Genomic DNA, 25,848 nt, shown 5'->3' with positions numbered 1-25,848 from the left:
GAAACATTTAAGTGAGAGCAAAACACTGATTGGCTGCCTCCTGCATGCCTCCTACCTGGGATCCAGCTGGGAATTGAATCGACAACCTTTCAGTGCATAGAGGATGATGCCCAACCAACTGAGCTACACCAACCAGGGCTTGTTTCCAAGTTTTATCATTTCTGCCTGGATTTCCTCCCCACCCTAGTTCATTAACTCTTTTTAATTTCCACTATATGGATGCAGGTCCTTATCTCCTTGATGAGAAAGTGGAAAAGCCTAACCTTATGGTCTTTAAGAGGCTTCTGTTTCCCATACTACTACTAAGGTGTTGTTGTTTTTTTTAATTACTAATATGAGGAATCCATCATTTGCTAAAAGTATCTCCTTTTTGGGATGGTGAATATTGGTTTTCCTCATTTCGAGCCAAGTGGGAACTTGGCAAGAAAGGAAATATGGGAATTTATTAGTTAGGTACATAGAGGATGGTGTCAGAAATGGCTTCCCTGTATAGTAACCTATAAAGCACAGTTAGGTTGAGCTCCCTTTCCAAGCACAGTGTTGCACATTTTTATTTTTGCTTGGAGCAGGATTTGTACTGTGCTCATCATTTAGGACTGGCCGGAAAAACAAATAATTCTATGAAATTATAGTCACTGTTAGATAAACTTGGCTGCATTATCAGCAAGATCCCATTGGCAGTGCATGTGCTTTCTTCTTCAGCCCATGCTTTGGAGAGGAATTCTGAACCTAGGGTGTTGGTGCTTGACAGGAATTATTACAAAAACCTGTTATGCCCAGAGCTCGGGGTCCCCAATAATCCACCACCAGGGAGCCTCCTCCGATGCAAAAGCAACGAGTCTTTATTGATCAATTCTAGAATTGGCTCCCAGCCTCTATCCAGCACAGCGGTGAGGCGAGAGAGCGTGTCCCAGGAGAACAAAGGTTATATAGGGCTAGCTATTTGGGGTGGGCTTTAGGGGTGGCGTGAGTTACAGAGATTGGTCAGGGTTTTACAGCATAAGGGTCAGGAAGTGACCATCACATTCTGAAGATTGGAGCCGTCCTCCACTATAGCCTTATTAGGACCTTAGCTACATTTCTGGAGCTTCATTGGTCCACTCAGGTGGGTGGTTGGGAGAGTTAGGACAATACCAGCATTCTTGTGGTCCCAGCCTTGCAAGACAAGGTAGAGGAGAGGGAGAAGAGTATGTCCCTGCTTCGTCCTTGAAGAGGGAGGAGGGTGCATTTCTGCTTAGTTCTGCTTAGTTCTTTCAAGTTCCGTTCTGTCCCTTCAAACCCAATGTTTCAGCAAGATAGTAAAACTGCTGCTTTTCTCAGTGCATCTGGACCTTTAGGGTGACTCTTAAGCCTTGGCTTGACCTTCCCAATTTCCTTGGCCAGTTTCTGATGTTGGACCTGTTTGTTTGGTTCAGCCATGTCTTTTAAAGTCTGAATTATCAAGACAATTTTAAATAAGAAAAATCTCTTTATTAAGTAAGATATGGGAAAACTATTTTTTTTCTTTTTCCTCCTTTTGATAATAGTAGAGGACCAGAATCTGTTTATGACATTTAAAAGCAGGTTTTCCTTAGGGTTATGATAGCTAGAGAAGTAGAATCTCAAAGAATTCTGCATTGGAAAAATGCAACTCCTCTAAGAATCAACACTAAAATTAAACCAAGTATTCTATCTCATTTGATAAGGGGAGAAACTAGTGGCTATTGAGACAGTTCTGCACATGACTCTGAGGTCACTAGACTTGGTGCAACTCAGCTTGCTCTTGTTCTCACAGCTGGAGGTTACCGAAGTTAGAAGCAGAAAGAATTCTGAAGAATTAGGTAAAGCCTGGGTGCTTTCACTGTGCTTGTTCCACAGCTTTTGAAGATCCCGATAGTGCTGTCGATGACCGAGATAGTGACTATCGCAGTGAGACCAGCAACAGCATCCCACCTCCTTACCATTCGACTTCCCAGCCCAACGCTTCTGTGCACCAGTTCCCTGTGCCTGTGCGATTGCCACAGCAGCTGCTACTTCAGGGCAGTTCCCGCGACTCTTGCAACGATTCTATGCAAAGTTATGATTATGACCTCGATTACCCAGAGCGGCGGGCTCTCAGGTGGGTGTTGGAAACAAAGCACTTCCTTTTCCTAGTATGCTGAGCTCAGGGTACAACTGACATCAAGGATTTGGGCATTTTAACCTGAGGTGGTAATGGAAGTATAGCAGTAAGATGGGCCCAGATACAGTTATTTTGTGTACAGTTATTTTTTCTCTTCCACACATTCACATTTATACGTTTCCATCAGAAATATTTCCCTTTATGATTAGCGATTCTCAGATGGTGAGAGAACACCCACTGGGGGTGGATGTCTGGAAAAAGCCTGCTCACTTTTCTGCCCAGCCCGGAGATTTTGATTCACCCTTTACCAAAATTAAAAACAGAAAATCACATATGTTAAAGGTTTGGATAACCTTCCTACCTAAATATTTCCCTGGGAATTTCAGAAGAAAACTACTATGGATCTCTCTGTAGCAGATTCAGTGCTTTTGCTGGACCTTTACATTTTTTACTTTATTAATTTCTTAAATATATAAAACATTTGCGTGGTTAAAAAAAATGTTAAGGTGCAATACAGCATACAGCAAAGAATCCCACTCACACTTTTTGGCAAAAATAGTACAGATGATGTTTCCTTCACATAAGGTTACTTTGTCTCATTATTGGTGTTTAGTTTTATCTCTTGGTTAATAAATCTGTATATACCATATTTTTCCAATGTAAAGTTATCTTTCCCCTTTGTAATTAGGGATTTCTGGGTTATATCTGAGGTTGTGTCAATATTCTGTTTCCCCAACAACCTTTAACCCATTGACTTCAGCATCCATTGATGATCCTTACTTGAATCAATTGTTTCATTGGCTGGAGGTTAGTTTTTTAAAAACCATTCCAATTTATCACATATTTTGGTTGCTGAAATTCACCTACCTTAGGATGATCCCTTTAAAAAAATATTTTTATTGTTTTCAGAGAGAGGAAGGGAGAGGGAGCGAGAGACAGAAACAATGAGAGAGAATCATTTTTTGGCTGCTTCATGCACATCCCCTACTGGGGATTGAGCCTGAAACCCCGGCATTTGCTTGACTCTGAATCAAACCGTGACCTCCTGGTTCCTGGATCGACGCTCGTCCACTGAGCTATACCGGCCGGGTGATGATCTCATTTTCTGCCCCACCTTACCAAACTGGTGAATACTATTTATATCTTGAGCCTCAGATGATGGTCCACCTGCTAGACATCATCCTGTCTCAATTTACTATCATTATTGAGTATATTTTCAATGAAAATTTTTTTATTTATCAACCATCAAATAGAATTCTTACTCTTTATAATCTGATTCTAAAAAGAAACATGCCAGGAATCCTACTATAGTTGGTCCCTACTCCTTGCTGGTTTAGTATTTAAATATTTGGATATTGTATTCATTTGATTTTAGTTGTTTATATTGTCCCAACTTTAAGAAAAACACACACACACACACACACACACAACAACAACAACAAAATAAAACCCACATTTTGGCCCTCTTTCCCCTCTGTATTTGCAAGCATTAGATGTACAGGCCAGTAGTAATAATGGCACATCAACCTAAATGACTATATACTCTGCTGGACAACTGCAGTTGCCTAATACCCTACTATAATTTTATTTACTTCCTGGGATACTGCTATAATAAGTAACACTTAGAGGAGCATTAGTGATATACTTTAAGTTGCAAATTTTTCCCCTAAAATTTTTCTTTAATTGATCCCATATAAACCTGATTTTATTGTATTATATGAAATGAGGTTAAAAGTAAATACTTTATCAATTTCAGCAGAGGAAAAAATTAACATGAGTTTTAAAAAATATATTTTTATTAATTTCAGAGAGGAAGGGAGAGGGAGAGTGAGAGAGAAACATCAGTGATGAGAGAGAATCATTGCTTGGCTGCCTCCTGTGTGCCCCACACTGGGGATTTGAGCCAGCAACCTGGGCATGTGCCCTGACTGGAAATCGAACCATGACCTCCTGGTTCATAGGTCAATACTCAACCACTGAGCCATGCCAGCTGGGCAACATGATTTTTTGTTTAATCTTTATTGTTGAAAGTATTACATGTGTCCCCCTTTTTCCCCCACCAACCCCCTCCAGTCTACTCCTGTAAGTAAACTTTTATTATAGACATTTTTAACTTAAAGGTTTGAAGTGATTTCTTTTTTAAAACTTTTTGAAGAAATTATCTTACTAGCATTGATTTTTTTAAACTTCTCTATTACTATAAATACTAAATTCTTGGAAATAGTCTAAGTTCTTAAGTTGTACAGTTTTATAAGAAGAACATTTAAAAATCTTGAGGGAATAAACATGTTTGCAGTATCTTCCAATAAATCAGAAGTATAAGAATAAATAGCTTCATTCACTCTATCCCTGGCTATCTATTGATTTTAAGTTGTAACTATAAAGACTTTTTTCAGACTGGACTTAGTTTAGTTTGAGTTTTTGAGAATAATGGAGAGTAATGAAACTGCATGTAAAAAAATATGTAAAGTTGATTTCCTCACTCTATCAAATGGTCTTCTGTCTAATGAGTCCAGAATAACAGGCAATGTATGTAAATTATGTAAAAATACCTAATTTGAGGTTTGATAGTAGAATTGGACTTTGTTATATCGCCAAAGTATCTCTAGTGTTAAGGGGTTTCAAAAGACTATCAGTCTCAAAGACTAAAAATCTTAAAGATTTTTAGCCACTAAGTTACAACTTTGATCTTTTTTTCTGTTTCCTAAATAAATGCTATTTGATGCTAGATCTATAAAAGAACACACTGAGCTGACAAGCTCCTAGTCTGCAGGCTCTCTCTACACCCCTACCTCACTACATGGGAAGTAGGCAGTCTCTAACCTAACTGAAAGAAAGGTCAGCTCTCTTCTGTATTCATTGACTTAAGTTGAACATGTGGCTTCTGCTGTTGTACTCAATATAGAGAAAGATTTTCATTTCACTGTAATCCTCAATGCATATAGTCTTAGATTTCACAAATAACAATTATAATGCTTTAAATAATTTGCTTTTTTTGGCACTGTAACAAGGTTTGACTTTTGATAGTCAAAGACTATTTTTATTATGCATATATTTTTTCTTTCTAAAAGAAATGTGTTTGACCATATTGTTGGCTATACTGCCTCAAATATAACTTTCAGCAGGTTAACAGCTTGGCTTCTCTTCAGACCCAAATTCATCAACAAATTTAGGTTTCTTGAAATCCCTTGATATATTTTCATGGAATACTTAACAGTTTTAAAGTTGGCATTGTAGATACATTCTATATATCAGCGATTTTCAACTGGTGTGCTGCAAGAATTTTGAAAACATGCAATGCCTGACTATTTAGTCAGGGGCACTGACCTCTTTTTCCTTAGATTGTCAAGTAAAAAATGACAACAGCCAACAACAACAGCTATCCGGTGTGAATGAATCAAAATCATACCTATTTTTTTGACAGATCGGCAAAAATATAATGTATTTTTTTGGTGTGCTGCAGAATTTTTTAAAAAATATATTTTGCCGAAACCGGTTTGGCCCAGTGGATAGAGCGTCGGCCTGCGGACTGAGAGGTCCCAGGTTCGATTCCGGTCAAGGGCATGTACCTTGGTTGCGGGCACATCCCCAGTGGGAGATGTGCAGGAGGCAGCTGATCGATGTTTCTCTCTCATCGATGTTTCTAACTATCTCTCTCCCTTCCTCTCTGCAAAAAATCAATAAAATATATTTTAAAAATATATATATATTTTATTGATTTTTTACAGAGAGGAAGGGAGAGGGATATAAAGTTAGAAACATCGATGAGAGAGAAGCATCGATCAGCTGCCTTCTGCACACTCCCTACTGGGGATGTGCCCGCAACCAACGTACATGCCCTTGACCGGAATCGAACCTGGGACCCTTCAGTCTGCAGGCCGACGCTCTATCCACTGAGCCAAACCAGTCAGGGCGTGTTGCAGAATTTTAGTAATTAGTTTATATGTGCCATGAGATGAAAAAGATTGAGAATCGCTGCTATACTAGTATATTGCTGAGACATGTTCATTTAGGTTTTTTTTTTTTTTTTTTTTTTTTTTTTTTTTTAAATACGTTTTATTGAATTTTTACAGAGAGGAAGGGAGAGAGATAGAGAGTTAGAAACATCGATGAGAAAGAAACATCGATCAGCTGCCTCCTGCACACCTTCTACAAGGGATGTGCCCGCAACCAAGGTATATGCCCTTGACCGGAATCGAACCTGGGACCTTTCAGTCCACAGGCCGATGCTCTATCCACTGAGCCAAACCGGTTAGGGCCATTTAGTTTCTTTCTTAGAAAATAAAGGATTTTAAAAAGCTTATGATAGCTAGTGAAGTATTTAAAAGTTACTATTATAGCTGTTCTTTTTTGATGTGGAAAATACTCTTTTACTACATTGCTATAATATTAAGTTAAGATCATGTGGGTTTCCTTATATTTTTCAGTCTGAATGGTTTTTATTAAATTGATAATTTTACTAATTCTGGTTTTCTTATTGGATGTGCACTAAATCTTATTTGTTTCTTTTCCCTGTTTTTCCTTTTTTCTTTCCTTCATATTTCTTCAAACTTATCTCTTTACACTAGACAAAGCTTACAGACTAAAACTGACAGAATTAGGATTATTTCAGCTTTCTCTGATACTGACTATAAAGAGCAAAAAGGTATATCTGAGCAGATAGAGGGGAGAACATCACAAGAGTTGCTAGAAAACAGTAACATAAACATAAAAGAAGCACAGATAAAGGAAATTAAAACTCTTTCAAAAACTGATCAATGTTACAGCCAACAAGTACAACCAAATTACAAGAATTGGAAAAAGATACCCTTTCAGAGCCAAGAAACAGAATTCTCTACTGCCTCTAACTTTGACCTTAAGTTTGAAGCATCTGTTTCCTCCAGATATCCTCAGAAATATGATACAATTGATAGAAGAAGGAAAAAGAAACCCTTGTACCGTCATTTGGAAGACAATGAAAGAAGACAGTATAATGATAGATTAGGAACGAAGACTAACTTCAAAAGTATGTATCCTAATAGTGAAAATTGTAACCTTTGCGACATTGAAAAGAAGAAAAATAATTACCCAGTTTTGCACCCCTACAAAAATGGATTTGTGGTTAAGTGTGGCATGTGGGCCGCTAAGTTGGAAAGTCATGATTATGATCTTCCAGGTTGTTTTAAGAACTGCGAAGAGTCATCTGGCTTAACCCAGCATGTCACTGACTTCATTCCATTGGATATTCTTGAAGATTCTACTAGCAGTACTTCTGATGAACTTCTGGATTCGCCCATTTCTTCTGATAAGCAGGAAGGTTTACTGTCACCAACATGCCATCCATCCAATGTCCATCATATTAGAGGCTTTCCCAAAGAATATTATGTAGCAAATCCAGCATTCCCATTACAAAGGATGAATTGCAATGCAAACGCACTTGGAGATCTGTCTGGGTGTCCCATGGAAGAGAGAACCCTTTCTTCTACTGAACCTAAGGAGAACTATATTGTTACAATAGATGAGCTTCAGTGTTTTGTAGAAACAGTCTCAGAATATTTAGCAGAGAAGGAAGAGGAGATTGATAAATATGGTTCCCTTTCAAAAACTAAAAAAACATATAAAATTAATAGTACTGTTGATAATGCAGAACAAAAAAACCCTGGGGATCAAATACCACCTATAAACATTGTCAAGAATGACAAGGACAAAGCCATCTATTTTCCTGAGTTGAGTGGAGTGAAATGTGCTGTTGGTTCTTTGTTCAGTTCACTCACAGAAAAGGTGGGCTCGGGCACAAAGCATCTAACATTCTCTATGGAAAAGCTGGGTTCTTCAGCTCCAGAGAGAACAGAAACTCTTATTAAAATAGAGACAATTAATTCGGGATCTAGACCCAGAGCCAAGTCAGTATCAGAGAAGGATCTTTCCATGCAATCTCCATTACCTTCTCAAACAATTGATAATAAGGATTTTGGCAGACATGACAAAACCTCTGGAAATGAGCACATAGGCATTAAAACTGGAAGTTTAAGCTTTCAGGATGCAGCAGAAACTCTTGGAAGGGACTCTGCTCCACAGAGTCAGAGTTCAGTTATAAAGTCTGTTTTCAGCATGCTAATGCCATTAAAGATCTTTCCAGAAAAGGATGAAACCACAAAAGGTAAGAACAAGCCAACAAGAAAGAAAAGCTTCGTTGGGTGTGGTTCAGAATCAAGTCAAAGGGAAGATACACTTGGCAATGACAGTAGCATCATTGCTTTAGATAAGAGTAATGGAGACAATACAGGCTTGTCCCAAATGACCATAAGTGAGGATTTGTTGTCTTCGCAAGCAGCCAGTGAATCTTCAAACTTAGCTAGTTCTGCAAGTAAGAAAGATGATATTGAGAATCTGTTGGAAAGAAAACCCCACATAGACCGCTCTCTGTTACCAGATGAACCAAAAATACTAGTATGTGCCAAAGATACTCCAGGACAGCCTTGTGTAGCTGGCAGTAGAACTGCAAATAAAGAGGCTTCTTCAACGGCATTAGAGAGAGACAGAGTTACTGGTGATGATGATTTCCTTGAGCCACTCAGAAAATCTTTTAGCCAGTTTTTACTCACTTCCACTGAAAACTGTTTAAAGGAAACTTTGTCAGAATCTAGGAAAGTTCATCAGTTGGAGGACAATGGATGGGAAAAGATCCCTAAGAAAGATGGACATTCCTTTTCTTTTAGTGGAAAATTACATATTCCATTTCTCAGTGTTCTTAGTCATTCTGAAAAGCAGCAGGATTTAAGAGAGAAAGGAAGCGTTTTTCCTTTGTTTAAATTTCCTTTCACTGACAGCCATATCACTGTCAATGACCAGAGTTTTCATGGCTCAGAAGTAGCCACTGATGAAGAGATGCAAAGAAACTGCCATGAAATTACCAAACTTAGTTCAATAAAATCTAGTTCAGTTACAAATATTCATAATAATGTAGGAAAATTTGGAGACACAGAGAAATTTAATAAAAATGACCAAAAAAATTGTCCTGAAGATGCCACACTTAATAAAATAAAGTCTGATTCAGTTCCAAATACTAATAATGATCTTGAGAAATTTGGGGATGTAGAGGTATTAAATTCCAGTGACCACACAGCAGAAGAGAACTGTGAAAGAGGTACTTTAGCCATCCTTGCAGTTGTGCCCAAAGAGCATAGGCCTTCTGATTCAGGAGAAAGTAAGACTCTTACACAAGTGGCATCTTTATTAGTATCAGACCCTTCATTAGCATTGACTTCTATTTCACAACCCACCTTGATTAATGAAATTAGTGAAGACAGACTTGTAGATAAAGCTTCCAAGAAAAGAACACAAGGAGGCCTCCTTTCTGGCTTGTTTAACAGATTCTCTTCTCTTGAAAACTTGTCTAGTACACAAGAATTAAATTTGAAAAATGATGATTCTCATCACAGGCATAATACCCCAAGCTTACTCTCAGGAATATTTAACTTGATAACCAGTAGCAGTATGACTGATTATAAACCAGATGAAGCAAAGTCCATGTCTTTAGGTGACATAAAGAATTTGAATGGAAATAAGCATTTATTCTTGGATGAGATCCCTGTTACTTCATGTGTGACTTCTGAGAACCAGAGGAATCATGGTGAAAAGCAAGAAACTTCTGGCTTCATAAAAAGTTTCTTATCTTCACCTAAAGAAAACATACCGTTGGTTGATGCTTGGGTTGATAATCATCATTGCCCCTATATATGGAAAAACCAGCACAGTGAAAAGCATTGCCCCTCTTCTGAGAACAGTGTGCCAAATGCTCAGCAAGACCTCTTAGAAAAATCTTTGGTTAAGAGGCCAACACCACACCATATTGTTGAGGCAAACTTATATGAAAATTCAAATAAGTTAAATCCACCTATACTAAATACTAACATTCTTAATAAATCAAACCACTGTCAAGCTTTTGAAGAGATGAACAATCATTTCTGTTATGAATGGGACTCTGATATAAAAGATTTATCTAAAGATTCCAGAATACTTCAGCCAGTTTATTATATGTTGAATCAAAATACATTTCCATCAGCTGATGTTTTTGTGTGGCCTGATTCAGAAAACCCAGCAATAAATTTTTGCCAAAAAGATCAAAATGCAAATATCTTGGAGTGTAGAACAAATTCAAACAGTGTCATTTGGTGTGACTTACCATATGAATCATTCAATCAGTTTGCATTTAATGAAGATTACTTAGTAAGAGGTGATATGTGGGCAGCTAACTCATGTAGAAATTCTTGTCATCTTTCAATTAATGAGACTGAGAATTCACTAGAAGAATTACCTATTGACTTAAGTTGTTCTTCAGGTTATGAGAAGACTTCATACCCCATAGATGATCAAGAATCATTAAGAATGGATGAAAACTTTGTTTTTTCAAATATTGATTATGAATACCAGGAATGGTTGTCATGTCTTGAAAATGGAGTGTGGTGGCCATCAGAGGATGGAGACTATGGATATTATATGTTCCATGATGGTCAATATTCTTTTCTCACTGATTCTACTGGGCAGTATGCATATTTATTTATACCCGATTGTCCTTATCAAGAGTATTTAAATTGTGATTCACAGACTAATGATTTATCAGGTATTATATTGGATGACAGCATTATTTCTGCCTGTAGTTTTAGAGTACTAGATAAAGGCGATGAATTATTGTGGTATGTTGAAGAGGAACCAATTGATGACCCTCTTGACTTATCTATAGTTTTGCCAAGAAGTGAGGGACCAATGTATCTAAATTTAGGAACATTTTCACAAGTTCTTGAAGAGTCAAGGTACAACCAAAGGGATCGACCATTAGATTTTTCAGTCTGTAATTCTGAAAAATTTGAAGGAGATTTTGGATTTTTTGAAGAAAGGTTGTGTGTTTCTGAAGACTTTGAACATACATTGGATCTCAGAAATCAGCCCCAAAGTATTGATAATCATGTCTTAAATAAAAATCAAATTAAAGAGGGAGACAAGAACCAGTCTGTAGTTAAGGATTCATTAGTTTACTTTCCCAGTTTTCATTGGCTTCAGACTTCTGAAGAAGGTACTACTTTGGTTCATCTTGAGAATATGACTAACAGCCCACAACAAACAGAAGAGATGTCATTGTTGAACAAAGTGACTTCATTATTTTCTGCTTCGGGTGCTCCAGTTGGAAGTACTTTGAATTTTGAAAAGAACAAATCCTTAGAGTCTTTGGTCACACAAAAGAAGGATCAGCAGTCAAACTTAGCAGAGCTCACAAATGACAAGCTTCAGTCATTAATCTTGAGTAAGCAATCAGAGAGTAAATCTCAAAATGAGGAGGAAAGTCTTCTTAAGGATTCAGAGAGACAAATAGTATCCGATGTTCAGCAACCAGAATTTACTGAAAATATGAAGCAAGAATTTCCTTTAAAAAAAAGCATTCATGTGAAAAAACAAAGTTTGTTGAAATCTGTTTTCCAGGTAAGCCAAATAACTCCTCAGGCTAAATTAGGTATAGAAGATGATGAAATCACGACAACCGACTCTGTTTCAGTTCCTCTTGCATCGCAGTTTAGTAGGAATGAACACAAAAATAGTGAGATTTCCCAGGACCAGTCTTCTAAGGAGTCTGAGAGAACATTATTTAAAAGTGCATTGAAACTCTTTGGTCGGGGAGAAGACTCTTCAGTAAGTGCAACAGCAAATGAAAAACAGGCATCTGGGTTTTTGAACCTCTTTAAAACCCAGATGAATAAAGAAGGATCACCAGACTTAGAAAAGAATGGTGATAAAAATAGAAAAATAACATCTCAGGAAATGAATGAATCTTCTGGTGTTTCAAATTTTTTTGGTACCCTTGGGGATTTCTTTAAAACCAATGTATCTTCTACACAGACAACTGAAAATATGTCTGTTTCTTCAATGACTAATAAGGATGAGGTCAAGTCAAGTCCTAATCCCACAAAGCCAACTATCCAGGATTTTGGGAACTTTCCTGCCGCACCAGTTTCCTCTAAAGGGAAGGTTCATGTTAGAAGTCTAAATAAGCAGACTACTCTTGATACTGGGCTAATGGAACCATCAACTAAGGATATCCAGGGCAATAATTTGACTGAAAAAGAGGTACCCTCCAGAGACCACTTAATCCAGCAGTCACCAAATCCATCTTTCTCAACAAATTGTTTCAACGAGTCTTCAAGAGAGTCTACAATAGAAACTAGTGGTGTGTCTACAGTGACAGAAGTTTCAGGAAGTAATAAAATATCTTTTGATATTCTGAGCAGAAAAAATTCAAATGAACAAGATAATTTTTCTGATAAATACTTAAGTTTTTCAACTGTCACAACATCTCCACCCCAACTGGAGTTGCCAACCAGAAAGAGTATATTTTCTTTCCTGACTGGATCCGAAAAATCTGAGAACAAAGCCTCTGCTACTCTACCAAGAACCAAATCTCAATCAGAAGGGCTATTCACACTCCCTTCCTTTTTCCCCACTAATTCAAGCATCAAGAAAGATGCCTCTCATAATAGCTCTTTTAGTTTCTTCAGCTTGTCCTTTTTGGATGAAAAACAGCAGACTCCTGGGGAAAAGCATAGCCTCTCAACTATTGCTCCAGTGACTTCCCAGCCCTGTAAGAAGCCAAATGTTTTTGTAGACATGTGTGGCACAGTGAATGAAGGTTCCAATGGCAATAGAGGTAGCATAGTCCAGGAGTTAATTCATGAGCAGCAAACGGCTCCTTGTGTTTCCATTAACAACACCATTGAGGTTACCTTCCTTGATGATGAGCTCAATGTAGGGGAGAACTATCAGGGAAAGCTAGGGTCCAGTGATGGATCTTCAGCAGATTTCCAGTTGAATCAGTTGCAAACAGACATTGCTCCTCATTCACCAGGATATCAGGCACAGACTGAAGCACTGCTTATTGGTCCAGAGACCTTTGAGGTAGCTTCTCATGAAGATTTCATACAGGAAGCCTTCCTCAGCTGCTCACTGGCCTCAGCTTTTCCACATGATAGTCATTTGATTGAAAAGCTCAACAATTTAGACACTTGTACTAACCACCACCAAAATGAAAGGTTTTCTGGTGGCCCATTGAACTTGCCATTAGAAAAGGCCCCTGTTGAGATCTTAACACAGATCCTGGAGCCAACCTCTTCCTCTGAAGAGCCGGGGTGTGCAGGGCACCTCCAGGGCCGAGACACAGATAAAGAGGAAGACAAGTCATTGTTGGGCTCTTCAGTAGGAATGCTTTCAGGGTTTGTGAACAAAGTGAAATCTTTCTCTGGGAGCTCAATTGAACCTCCCAAAACTCTCTCTGGATTTTTCTCCTCTTCTAAATCTCCAAAGAAAAACTCTTTTTTCTCTCTTGCTTCTGGTGCATCATCTCCGCCACTCAAAGGTGAGTTATTTGGAATTTTCAAAAGTCCCAAACCAGAGACATGCAAACAAGAATCATCTATCCCAGCTACTGCATGGCTTCAAAAAGGTAGTTCCAGAGATGCTGTAGGATCAGTACCTCCAGAAAATTTATGGAGAGAGGATGTGTCTGCGTCATTCAATTCAGAATCTGCTGTCAATGACTATAGAATGACTGTGGTTAGAGCCAAGTCAGACTCGGAGACCTTGACAAATGGTCCTAACCTCACAACTGAAGTGGAAAACAGTAATATTCCTGACAATACCTTGACAGATGATCTAAAACTAATGACTGAAATGGAAAACAGTATTCCTGACAATATTCCAGTATCCCAGGGTTCTGAAACAATTGGGGCTACATCTTCTGTCTCAGGAGATGATACTGGACAAGGAGTATTATCTCTGAGTGATGAAGGAGACATGGGGGTGTTGCAGGGCACAGACACAGAGGCATCATTTGAAGCAGAGAATATTTCATTGCCAACACAGTCCCATCCAGATCCTACCTGGATTGCCAAAGAGCTTCCTTCTCCAATTCAGCCACTTCCTCTTGAGCCAAAGCCAGCTATGCAATCTGCCTCCACAAAACGAAACATCTTAGAGCTACAGGGAACCAATTCACTAGAAACCAGTACCACAACACCGCTCAGTGAGGCAAGCTCAGTTGGTCAGAGAGCCACACTGGAAACCCAAGGATCCCTTTCTCACCCTCTGTGGGAGGAACCTGTGCTTTGTGCCAAAGAAAGTTATGGGATATTTGATGCCCAGAAAGATCCACCTACAGCCTTCCAGGAAACAGAGCAGCCAAGATCACGTTTTGAGATCCCAAACATGACCAATTGGCCAAAGCTCCATTTCCCATCCTCTGCTACTGACTATGGGAAACCACTGAGCTCTTTCTTTTCCCCACCTTCCTCCTCTGGCAATAGGGGAGCAGAGACTGGTTTAATGTCCGGTTTTAAGAAGTTATCAGCTCTGTTTGAGGGAGGTAATGAGGGAAGGGCCAGTATAGTGGCAAATGATTCTAAACTAAGGTTTGGAAAGAAGCTGGATCTTTTGTTCCCCTGGCCAACAGAGCACAAAGGGGACCCTGAACAAATGCCTACAGAATCCTCCACTCCAGTTTTGATTTTCAGCAGTGACCAGGACTTTAACTCCAGCGAGGCTGACAAAGCCTTGGAGTCTTCTCAAATGTCTGGGGCCAGTGCTGACCCAGCTAAGGTCTCTGCTCATCTCTCTGTGACCTCTGATCGGCTGGAGCCCAAGCCGAGTATGGGTGCTCATGGGCTTTCAGGGCTTGGAGAAGTGGAAAACCAGCAGGAAATCCCAGCATCTGGAGAAGACTGGAATACCAAAGGCAACCTCTCAGGCCTCACCAGTCTTTCAGAGAGTCATGAGGAAGAGCACTGTACTGTCTCTGGGCTACTTCACCAGCCAGAAACAAAAGGAGGGGAGGCAATGCCTGCCAGCTCTGACTCTGTTTTGAATGTACAGCTGCCAGTTACTCTGCATGGCATCAAGGAAACAAAGACCAATGAAAGGCCTGTTCTCAAATAAAGCATCATAAATGATTTCAAGGAATTGATCATTTATGATGCAATGACTTAGAGGTAGATTAGATATAGCCTGCTTTTCATCCTTCCTCTGTCTTTCCTAGCACCCGAATTTCGTGTTAGAGGTTAAGTAACAAGAAATAATGTATGGGTCTTTTCATCCTCTCCCTTCTCTATAGTGCCAAATTTAATTTTATTTATTGGAACAAGAAGTTTCCTACTTAAAGAAAAGGCTAGGCCCTGACATTTACTCACTCTGATTTGCTCTGCCTTATATAACATGGAATGGAGAAGGGAGGGTAGGAAGAGGCAGCAAGTAGTTGAGTAGTATATATTAATTACAACCACATGATGGGCTAGGATGCTTCCATGGCCTTCAGCACTTATATCTGTAATGGCTGGGGAGAGACCTACTTTACTTCCCTTTTCCAAGACTTCTATACAAAGTACAAAGGATGGCTTGGGATAATCTGTATACTATATCCTATTCCACATGAATTTGCATAGCTTCTTCCAGTCTGTGCCTTTTCTATCTATGAGACTTGTGTCTGATAAATGCTTTGAATGAAGTCTCACAGGAGCTCAGGGCTATTATTTGCTGTAGTTCTTCAGTCTGGACCATTGTCAGGTCTATCTGCAAAGGGTACTATTATTTCTCCTAAGAAGAAGCACCATGCAGTGCAGTTTAAGAATGATGCTTTGATCTCTGGCCAAAAACTGTCCAAAGAGGCTGGTCAGGGGCTTTAGAGATTGTGTGTGTGTGGCGGGGCGGGGGGGGGGGGGTGTGTGTGTGTGAAAATATCAGGTAATTGGGAGGAACCATAGGGAAAATATTACTGGAAAATAACCATGTATCTTCATTTGGCCAAGAGTAAACATAAGCCCTTTAGTTGAAGGCTTGACTCTCTGGCTTTCTAGCAGGTTACCAGAAGTAAAATGAGGGCCCCTGACTTAGATGGAACTATCCAAATGGACTGGGATAGGTCTTGTAGATTGTCACTAAGTCTCTCTATCTTGAATAGGTCGGAATGTCTTAGGTTCTACATATGGCTGAAGGGAGTAACTTCTGGGTACTGCTCTTCTTTTTGGCCATGAGTCACTGCTACAACCCATCCTACCCCAGATCTGGTGCTACAGAAAGACCACGTCCTAGGTCTTTGCTACAACTTCTAACTCTCATAGCAGGGGAACAAATTTCCTTTCTGGGTATGGGAACTCGGGTGTTTGAGAGAGGGTTGGGTTGACCTCTCTTTAGGTACAGAAATTCATTAATATGGCCCTGACCTAGATCCTGGAGTTGGACTTTGTCCACTTTATCCAAAATTAAGCTATGTCCAGAGAACAACTTAGTTACAGATGGGCAAGTTTATCTATGGGACATTCTGTATGCTGTCAGGAATATCATTGTAACATTCATGAGATGAATGGTCAATGAAATTCCATGAGGAATTTCTTGATCCTAACCTCCATCTCTCAGTGGCTTCCATTACCTTATTGTGCAGATGTCTGAGAGATAATTGAAGGGATATGTCCATTGTCCTTTGCTCATTCTAAGGCACAAGCATCCACATTAACAATTCTACAGGAAGGAAAGGGGACCTCAATTTAACAAATAATAGCAAAAGGGAGTAGAGTTCATCCATTTTATTATGTGAAAATTATAAAACTTTAATCACAGGCACTGGACAAGTTTCGTTAGAAGTCTGAGTAAAGAATTTTAGACTTTTAACAATAGGCTTTTTAATAATTCTTAATCTACTTATGAATATCACATTAAGACAAGGCATGCTTCAAAGTCAATTGCTGTGTTGAGGTTAAGTGCTGTTTAAGAACCCAGCATGTGTTTTTTCCCCTGTTGTGACTGCTAAGTAGAGACTAGGTCTTCTAGATTGTAAAGTTTGGTCCTCCATTCCCAGGAACCTCCTGTTTGTGATTCTTGCCATTGATACAATCATTATTTCCTGGATTAATCTATTACTTTTACTCTGATCCTTAGTTTGCACTTACTTACTCATCTGTATTCCTCTCCTTCTCACAGCCCCACCAGCAGTAGTAGGTATGGCTCCTCCTGTAATGTGAGCCAAGGAAGCTCTCAGCTGAGTGAACTAGACCAGTGTCATGAACAAGATGATGACCGTCGGGAGAGGGACTCAATTCATTCCTGCCACAGCTCTGGTAGCTTCTCTAGAGATGTCCAAGTGGGTTTTGGAGAACAAGAGAAAACCTTGGAGGTGACTGGTGAAGTAGAGAAGGGGAGAGCATGTGAACCCAAGGAGATGAAAGATGTCACAACCCATCCTACCCCAGATCTGGTGCTACAAAAAGACCACGTCCTAGGTCCCCAAGAGAGGTAGGTGATGGCTGCTTGAGGAGCTCACAAGGTTTCCTCAGTCCTACCCTGTTATATTGCTCAATATGTGCTTTTCATTTTTCCCCCTACAGTTGGGTTTGGTGGTGATGAGGGTACTGAGGCTTAGTTCTACATTGCTCCCTTTGATTTTTGGTATAAGTCCCAAGATATTTTAAAGATCTCTTGGGATCTTTGTAGTTAGCTAGAGTGTACCAGGCTTTTTTGAATTTGAAGTTCTTGGCTTACTAGGTGACCCCATATATGGTAGCCTCTGAGTGTGGAACTGACCTGAGCCCTGCAGACTATTTCATTCAAAGGAGCTGCTTAGAATGAAATAGGCTTCCAAGTATATTAATATTTAAAATGATTTTATGAACATTGCTTTTTGTTTTTGTGTGTGTGTGTTTCCCCCCCTGGCTGAGAAAACCAGGGCAGGGTTGAGATAGAATTGATATCAAAGCCAGATCTAACTCACCCCTCAGCCTCCGCAGGGCCTAGCAGTGTATCTGGTAGTTGGTACCCATAAGAAAAAATTTAAATGTTTCCTTTTAACAGTCTTATAATGAAACTTAGTACAGAGTTTGAGTGTTATTATTGAGCTAAATTGGTCAGTAATGTTGCTGATAGGTTAGGGCAGAGCACGATTTCTCAGTCTTGGCATTATTGACATTTTGGACCAGATAACTCTTTTTTTGGGGAGCTATTGGGTGCATTGTAGGATGTTTAGGAGTATCCCTGGTCTGTACACTCTAGATGCCAGTAGCAACCATTAGTGTGACAACCAAACATGTTTCCAGATATTGCCAAATTTCCGTAGCCCCATTTGAAAACCACTTATGGAGAGTGATAAGGGGTAGGTGTGACTTAGATTCTCAAATGTCAATATCTAATAATAAAGCTTCTCACTGAAAGATCAGAGCAATGGATGCTGATTACGAGGTAAAAGTGAGAGAATGGTTGGTATGTCAACTCTACCACTAAAAGTATAAACATATTTTCTCTTCTTCCTTTTTCTTAATCTTTAGTCATCCCTGATGGCTCATCTAATAGATGAAACATCCAGGAAATTGAGCTCTGGACCAACTTTTTTACTAGGTTGACAACCCACTGAAAGATGACTCTTTGTAGATCTTATGTAACCGGAACCAAGGTTCCGCTACCTGCCACCATGAAAGCCAAACTTGTGAGACAGATGCTGGTAAAAAAGGAAAGAGGCTTATTCAAGTGCTAGTAACCTGAGAAGATGGGGGACTTGTCGCAAAGCCCATCTTAGAATTGATATCAAAGCCAGATCTAACTCACCCCTCAGCAGGGGTTTTTATAGGGAGGGAGAGGGAAAGCAGAACAAAGAGATGAGGAGGAGGGGCTGTAGACGTGCAGGCAGTGTCCTTGCTGGTCCTGATACGGATTTTTAATGTCAGCATGCTGGAGGTCAGTGCCTGCGAAATTCCTGAAGTTGGGTGATCTGCATCAACTGAAGTTGTGGTCAAGGCTGTTTCTTGTTTAAGCAAGAGCTAGAACTGCTGATGCCTGCAGTATTCTTATAAGGAAACTGTCATTCTGTGAGTTTCTCTTACCAGTTTGTGAGTACATTTTATTCTAATTCCATTTCATGGAATTAGTCAGAGTAGTATTAAGTTTTTATTCCCTGTTAACTTAGACTTGGCAGATACTGTTGTCTGTGTAGAGTTCTTGGTAGAGCAGCAGAAGTGACCAGCATGAGCATTTGTCCTTCTCTACTGGCTGTGTCCTCTCAGATCCTAGCTGTGCAAGTGAATTCTACCTTGGCCAGAAGAGCTTACAAATGTTTTAGAACAATTGATCCAGTTAGATTACACTACAGCCAAGCATATACATTTTTATATGCCTAGATGGTAGGCACTTGTTTGTTGCCTTGGCGGTATACCACAGTGGGAGACAGGAGAAGTATTATCACCAAGAATCAACCACTATTCTACAGTTAAGGACCTGGATGATGACTTGTTCTAATCCAGCGTAGTATTTCTCTCTCAAAGCTGCTTTGTTATATTTATTGTTCATTTCACTGAGGGTGTACCTGAGGCAGCCCAAGGAATAATATCAAGGCAGAAAAAGGGCTGTGCTTTTTTTCTTAGCACTTTTGATGTAGTCTAGGAGTTGGTAAGCCTTCCAAAATACTTAGTAGAGCAGCAAGAGTTTTCAGGAACAAAATTCTGCCCTAAGGATGCCATGTAGAACCCCCAAAGGAGGCTGTTGGTCTTGAGAGGTGAGGTGAGTTATTCTACACCTCTCTGCACAGTTTTAATTCTAGACATTAACTCAGGCCCTTGCCATTGCTACTAGTATCCTGATCCCTGACTGTCCTAGTGAACTCTACCTCATTGGATGAGTGAAAAAAGGGGAAAGAAAGAGAAGGAACAGATGAGAAGCTCAAAGGAGTTGTCATTTCAGAGAGGATTTCTTTTTTCCACATTGGACATTCATGCTGTTTTAGTGGTCTGAATCACTAAACAAGTGTAGGCATGAATATAAATAATTTTATTTTAGATATTCGGCAATTTTGCCTGTTACCGTGTGGCCTGGGCTATTTTTAAGGACTATTCTTTTTTTTTTTTTTTTTTTACAAGTGTTCCTGAGGAGACTGCATCTTCGCCGTTCACCCAAGCCAGAGCACACTGGATCCGAGCAGTTACCAAGGTTCGACTCCAGCTGCAGGAGGTAGGAAATCTATTGTTCCAGTACTAGTTGGAATAATTTTTCCTTTGAAATTGGGAGACATATGGTGCCAAAGAAGCAATCAGTGATTAGTCATCTTCTTAGTGTGTTTCTGGGAATATATGACAAGTAAACCAGAGCCTTAAGAGATGATGGGAGGTGGTCATTGGCTTCCATCTATGCTGATTAATGAAAATCAAATAGTCCTGGTGGGTCAAGAGTCTGAAGATAAAGTTATATACTATTTTCAGTACCATAATCAGCCAAATGGTAACTTTCTATTTCTGTTATCCTTTCTACATTCATTAACTGGCATTCTACTATGAGGAAGAGATATCCTTTTTCTTCCATCAATTTATATCGATGTGGACTCATTGATTCCTAATTTATTACATGAGTTCTAAAATAACTATCATTTATTTTAAATTGTCCTTTGTATAAGCACTGTTCATTTGACCCTTTAGCAAGAAGATAATGTTTTAAAAGTGATTGAAAAAGTAGCTGCTTTGGAGGAAGCATTTTCAATACACGTTTGAAAAATGCTTCCGTGTGTGTGTGTGTGTGTTTTCTTTTGTTATTAGAAACAGTGTTACAAAAACTCATAACTGCATATTTTAAAATCTTGGAAAGAGGCTATTAACGTATTAAATGAAAATTTTAATGAGGTTTGAACTTATTTGTTAGAAATATAAAAATATTTCTGACTATTTTGTAAGACATCAGAGAAGATGAAAACAGCCAGATTTTAATAAAATCTTTGGTATGTAGGACATAATTGTACATTTTTCATTTGACTGGTGTATCAATATCTTTTTTAGCTGTGACAGCTATAAAAACTAAGTATTGAAATAATTGATGTGGAACTAGACCTTCAAATCATTCTGTAAACTAAGATTTCAAAAATAATGAAATGTCAATTTTAAAAATAACGAAGTCAGTGTCATAATACTTATTAATATTTTATTTCTAATTTTTAAGAAATGAGGGTCTTGTAATTTTTATTATAAAGGAAAGTAAAATAAATAACCTTCACATAAAAGAAGAGTCCTGAATGAGAAAGATAAGAATATATATTGGAGCAGAAACAGTTTGTTATGACATTCTTTTTAAAAGGCATTTCAGAGTCTTTCAAAAACAATAGCTAAAAACAGTTGCCAAAGCTTGGAATTATTTAGAGAAAGGCATGGTTCATTTATGAGTAATTATGAACCATTGCCACTTAATTGAATAAGAGAACAATTATAAATACATTCTTAACATAGGTAATGTAACTGGAAGCTGATTGAGTATTGCCAAGAGAAGAAAGAAAAGCCAGAGTTCAAAGAAGGATTTGATAACAGGTTAAGATAGAGGCAGCAGTACAGCATTTATACTCAAGATGAGATTTGCTGACAGATTGTTTGAGGTTGTGAGACAGTAAGAAGTATGACATCAAGAGGTTTTCCCCCTGAATAGTTGGGAATTTGCATCTAGTCACCCCTTAATACTCTGCCCCAAGATAATATTTTTTGTTAGTTTCTATTATTCTAGAATTTCTTTATGCAAGTGTAAGCAAATATGAATATATATTCTAATCTCCCCCTAATTTTTATTTTCACAAATATGGTGTATTATACACACTGAGAATATCTTGTTTTTCCCCTTACAGATTCTTCCATATTAGCTCTAAGAGTATGTTTCTTTTTTAAACAGCTGCATAATATTCCCCTATCTGAATATATTAAAAGTATTTAACTAGTCTCTGTTCATGTTTATTTGGTTGTTTCCAGTCACTTGTTATAACAACCATGTTCTAAAGGAGTACCTTTTACATGTGTCATTTTGCATGTATGCACATGTATCTAAGGGGATATGCATATGTAATTTTGATAAATATTGCCAGATTGCCCTCCATTTGTCAGTGACTTAAAACAGCAAAGGTTTATTTTACTTATGCTGCTTGTCATTCTATATGTTCTTATATTCTGCTTTAAATTGTGTTTTCTCTGCAAACCAGGTTGATGGCATAGCTTGCACCTAGAACATTGCCAGTTGTGGTGGTAGGGGGAAAGAAAAGATAACAAATGAAAGAGAACATAGTAAATTGCATTCTGGCTCTTAAAACTCCTGCCCAGAAGATACAATATGTCACTTTTGCTCACATTTCCCCAGCCAAAGCAAATCATAAAGCCATATTTAACTTCAAGTTAGTAGTGCTTACACCCTGAAAAAGATAGGGAAGGATTTGTGAACAGCTTTAATGACTACCCCACAGGGTATCTGCCTTCAACAGAGATTGTATCAATTTGTACTCCTACCAGTAATGTCACGAGGGTGCTTTTTGCTGCCCAAACCTAATAGAATGGCTTTAGGATTTTTGCTAGTCTGCTAGGCAGTGGTGTATCTCAGAGGAGTTTAAATTTACGTATCTTATTATCAGTAGAGTTAAGCATGTTTTCATATAAGTAAAGGCTATTAGTGTTTACTTTACCGTGAACAGTCTGTTCATATATTTTTTTTTTTGCCTATTTTTCCTATTAAGCTTTTGAATCCCAGGAGATTTTTGTTGTTTTCGGGGAATTAACTCTTACCTGAGATATGAGTGTCCAATATTTTTTCTCAGTGTATCACTGTGAGCAAGTTTTTTAACCTTAATGAGATACATTTTGTTAATCCAGAAAAACGGGAGAATAATAGTACTTTTTCTTTAGGATTATAAATTATATATTAAAACTATGATTTGAAAAGAGGAAGCCAGAAAAAAATGTACTTAAATGATTCCACATTGCTTTCATGATAAAATAAAACTTTTGTGATTCAGCTCAGTATGGTCCATGGACCAGCCCAGTTCACGAAGTTTGTTTCTAGTCTTTGTTGAAGTAACTACTGAAATTGAAAGCGAACATTTATTTTTAATTTTTATTTTTTTTATTGCTTAAAGAATTACAAAGGGTATTACATATGTGTCCTTCCCTCCCCCACCCCCCCGCCCTTGACAGTCCCCTAGCCTCCCCTATCCCCCAGTGTCTTATGTCCATTGGTTATGCTTATATGCATGCATACAAGTCCTTTGGTTGATCTCTTACCCCCCTCCCTCCTGCCCCCCAACCCTCCCCGGCCTTCCCGCTGCAGTTTGACAATCTGTTTGAGGCAGCTCTGCCTCTGTATCTATTATTGTTCAAAAGTTTATACTGGTCTCTATTATCCATGAATGAGTGAGATCATGTGGTATTTTTCCTTCATTGACTGGCTTATTTCACTTAGCATAATGCTCTCCAGTTCCATCCATGCCGTTGCAAATGGTAAGAGTTCCTTCCTTTTCACAGCAGCATAGTATTCCATCGTGTAGATGTACCACAGTTTTCTAATCCATTCATCTACTGATGGGCACTTAGGCTGTTTCCAGATCTTTGCTATGGTGAATTGTGCTGCTATGAACATAGGGGTGCATATATCCTTTCTGATTGGTGTTTCTGGTGTCTTGGGATATATTCCTAGAAGTGGGATCACAGGGTCAAATGGGAGTTCCATTTTCAGTTTTTTGAGGAAACTCCATACTGTCTTCCATAGTGGCTGCACCAGTCTGCATTCACCAGCAGTGCACAAGTGTTCCTTTTTCTCCACATCCTCTCCAGCACTTGTCGTTTGTTGATTTGTTGATGATAGCCAGTCTGAAAGCGAACATTTAGAGGCAGTTTTGGATTGCTGTGACATCAAGCACATGATCAATGGTCTCATGTCATTGAACAGGGTATAGACCAAAATTACCAGTCCATGACATATTGGAAATAAGAAACAGATCCTTCACAAAAGAATTTGAAAAGCCTGATATAGACCCAATATTCCTTTGCAGTCTTACCTCTTTCTACAATTCTGTTTCATCAACTCTTCCAACATATACAATTATTTTTCAAAATCTCAGAGGCTTTATACTTGCTATTTCTCATACATGGAATACTCTTTCTCTTTCTCCACCTAGCTCATATTTATTTTTAATCCTCACCTGAGGATATATTTTTATTGATTTCTTTTCTTTTTTTTAGAAAAAGAAAGGGAGGGGGTAGGGAGTGAGAGAGAGGGCAAGAGAGAGAAACTGATCGTTTGCCTTCCATATGTGCCCTGGGAACTGAATCTGCAACCTAGATATGTGCCCTGACTGGGAATCGAACCCACAACTTCTTTAATGTATGGGATGACACTCCAACCAGCTGAGCCACCTGGGTAGGGCCACCTAGCTCAGTTTTCATTCACATCTTTTAAAACCCAGTCAGGGACATATGTAATACTTTCAACAATAAAGATTAAAAATAAAACACCCACTCAGGTGTCAAGTTTTTTTGTGTGTAAAGCTTCCAGGCTCTGTGCATACTTTTTCTAGATTGGCATTTACCATGATGTAATGGAGTTTCTTGTTTGCTGCTACATCTTACTTTTCTGTGTATTTGTAAGATCTTTGAATGTGGGGCTATACTGTGTTTTTTTTTAATCTGTATTGTTCAGATTATTACATTAGTTACTCTTTTTTCCCACCATAACTCCCCTCCACCCAGTTCCCACCCCACCCTCCGCCCTCAATCCCCACCCACTGTCCTCATCCATAGGTGCATGATTATTGTCCAATCTCTTCCCTCACCCTCACACCCCCTTCCCCCCGCCCCCCGCCAAGAATAGTCAGTCCATTCCCTTTCTATGTCCCTGATTCTATTACAATCAACAGTTCATACTGTTAATCAGATTATTTATTCACTTGATTTTTAGATTCACTTGTTGATAGATGTGTATTTGTTGTTCATAATTTGTATCTTTACCTTTTTCTTCTTCTTCCTCTTCTTAAAGGATACCTTTCAGCATTTCATATAATCCTGGTTTGGTGGTGATGAACTCCTTTAGCTTTTCCTTATCTGTGAAGCTCTTTATCTGACCTTCAATTCTGAATGATAGCTTTGCTGGATAAAGTAGTCTTGGTTGTAGGTTCTTGCTATTCATCACTTTGAATATTTCTTGCCACCCCCTTCTGGCCTGCAAAGTTTCTGTTGAGAAATCAGCTGACAGTCGTATGGGTACTCCCTTGTAGGTAACTGATTTTCTTTCTCTTGCTGCTTTTAGGATTCTCTCTTTGTCTTTTGCTCTTGGCATTTTAATTATGATGTGTCTTGGTGTGGTCCTCTTTGGATTCCTTTTGTTTGGGGTTCTCTGTGCTTCCTGGACTTGTAAGTCTATTTCTTTCACCAGGTAGGGGAAGTTTTCTGTCATTATTTCTTCAAATAGGTTTTCAATATCTTGCTCTCTCTCTTCTTCTGGCACCCCATATAATTCGGATGTTGGTACGCTTGAAGCTGTCCCAGAGGCTCCTTACATTATCTTCATATTTTTGGATTCTTTCTTCATTTTGCTTTTCCGGTTGGGTGTTTTTTGCTTCTTTGTATTTCAAATCTTTGACTTGATTCTTGCAATCCTCTGGTCTGCTGTTGGGAGTCTGTATAATGTTCTTTATTTCAGTCAGTGTATGCTTAATTTCTAGTTGGTCCTTTATCACAACATCGAGGGTCTCATTAGATTTCTTGAGGATCTCACTACATTTATCGGCGGTCTCACCAGTCTTCTTGAAGATCTCACTACATTTATCGGCGGTCTCACCAGTCTTTTCAAGGGCCTTATTAAATTTATTGGCAGCTTCTAGACAGTTCTTTAAAGACCTTAAAAGTGTGGTTTTGAACTCTATATTCAGCAGTTTGCTTTCCTCTTATTCTGTCGCTTGTGTCCTGTTTCTTTGT

General features: G+C 38.8%; 1 protein-coding gene across 5 annotated transcripts in view; it reads left to right on the top strand.

Annotated features, from left to right (window-relative positions):
- Window positions 1-25,848, top strand: part of UNC13B (unc-13 homolog B) — a 146,550-nt gene that overhangs the window by 55,220 nt on the left and 65,482 nt on the right. For 4 of the 5 annotated variants that reach the window (XM_036330472.1, XM_036330470.1, XM_036330471.1 and 1 more), the window contains exons 8-10: window positions 1,858-2,098; window positions 17,090-17,401; window positions 20,008-20,098. In XM_036330472.1, coding sequence (XP_036186365.1) covers window positions 1,858-2,098; window positions 17,090-17,401; window positions 20,008-20,098 — 644 coding nt within the window. Of the gene's footprint in view, window positions 1-1,857; window positions 2,099-6,984; window positions 15,040-17,089; window positions 17,402-20,007; window positions 20,099-25,848 lie in introns of all 5 variants that reach the window. The other variant, XM_036330468.1, reaches the window with a different exon arrangement.

The sequence above is a fragment of the Myotis myotis genome, unplaced genomic scaffold, assembly GCF_014108235.1.
Source record: "Myotis myotis isolate mMyoMyo1 unplaced genomic scaffold, mMyoMyo1.p scaffold_m19_p_12, whole genome shotgun sequence".
Lineage (NCBI taxonomy): Eukaryota > Metazoa > Chordata > Mammalia > Chiroptera > Vespertilionidae > Myotis > Myotis myotis.
The sequence above is the reverse complement of the archived record's forward strand: the minus strand, read 5'-3'. Positions and strand labels throughout refer to the sequence as shown.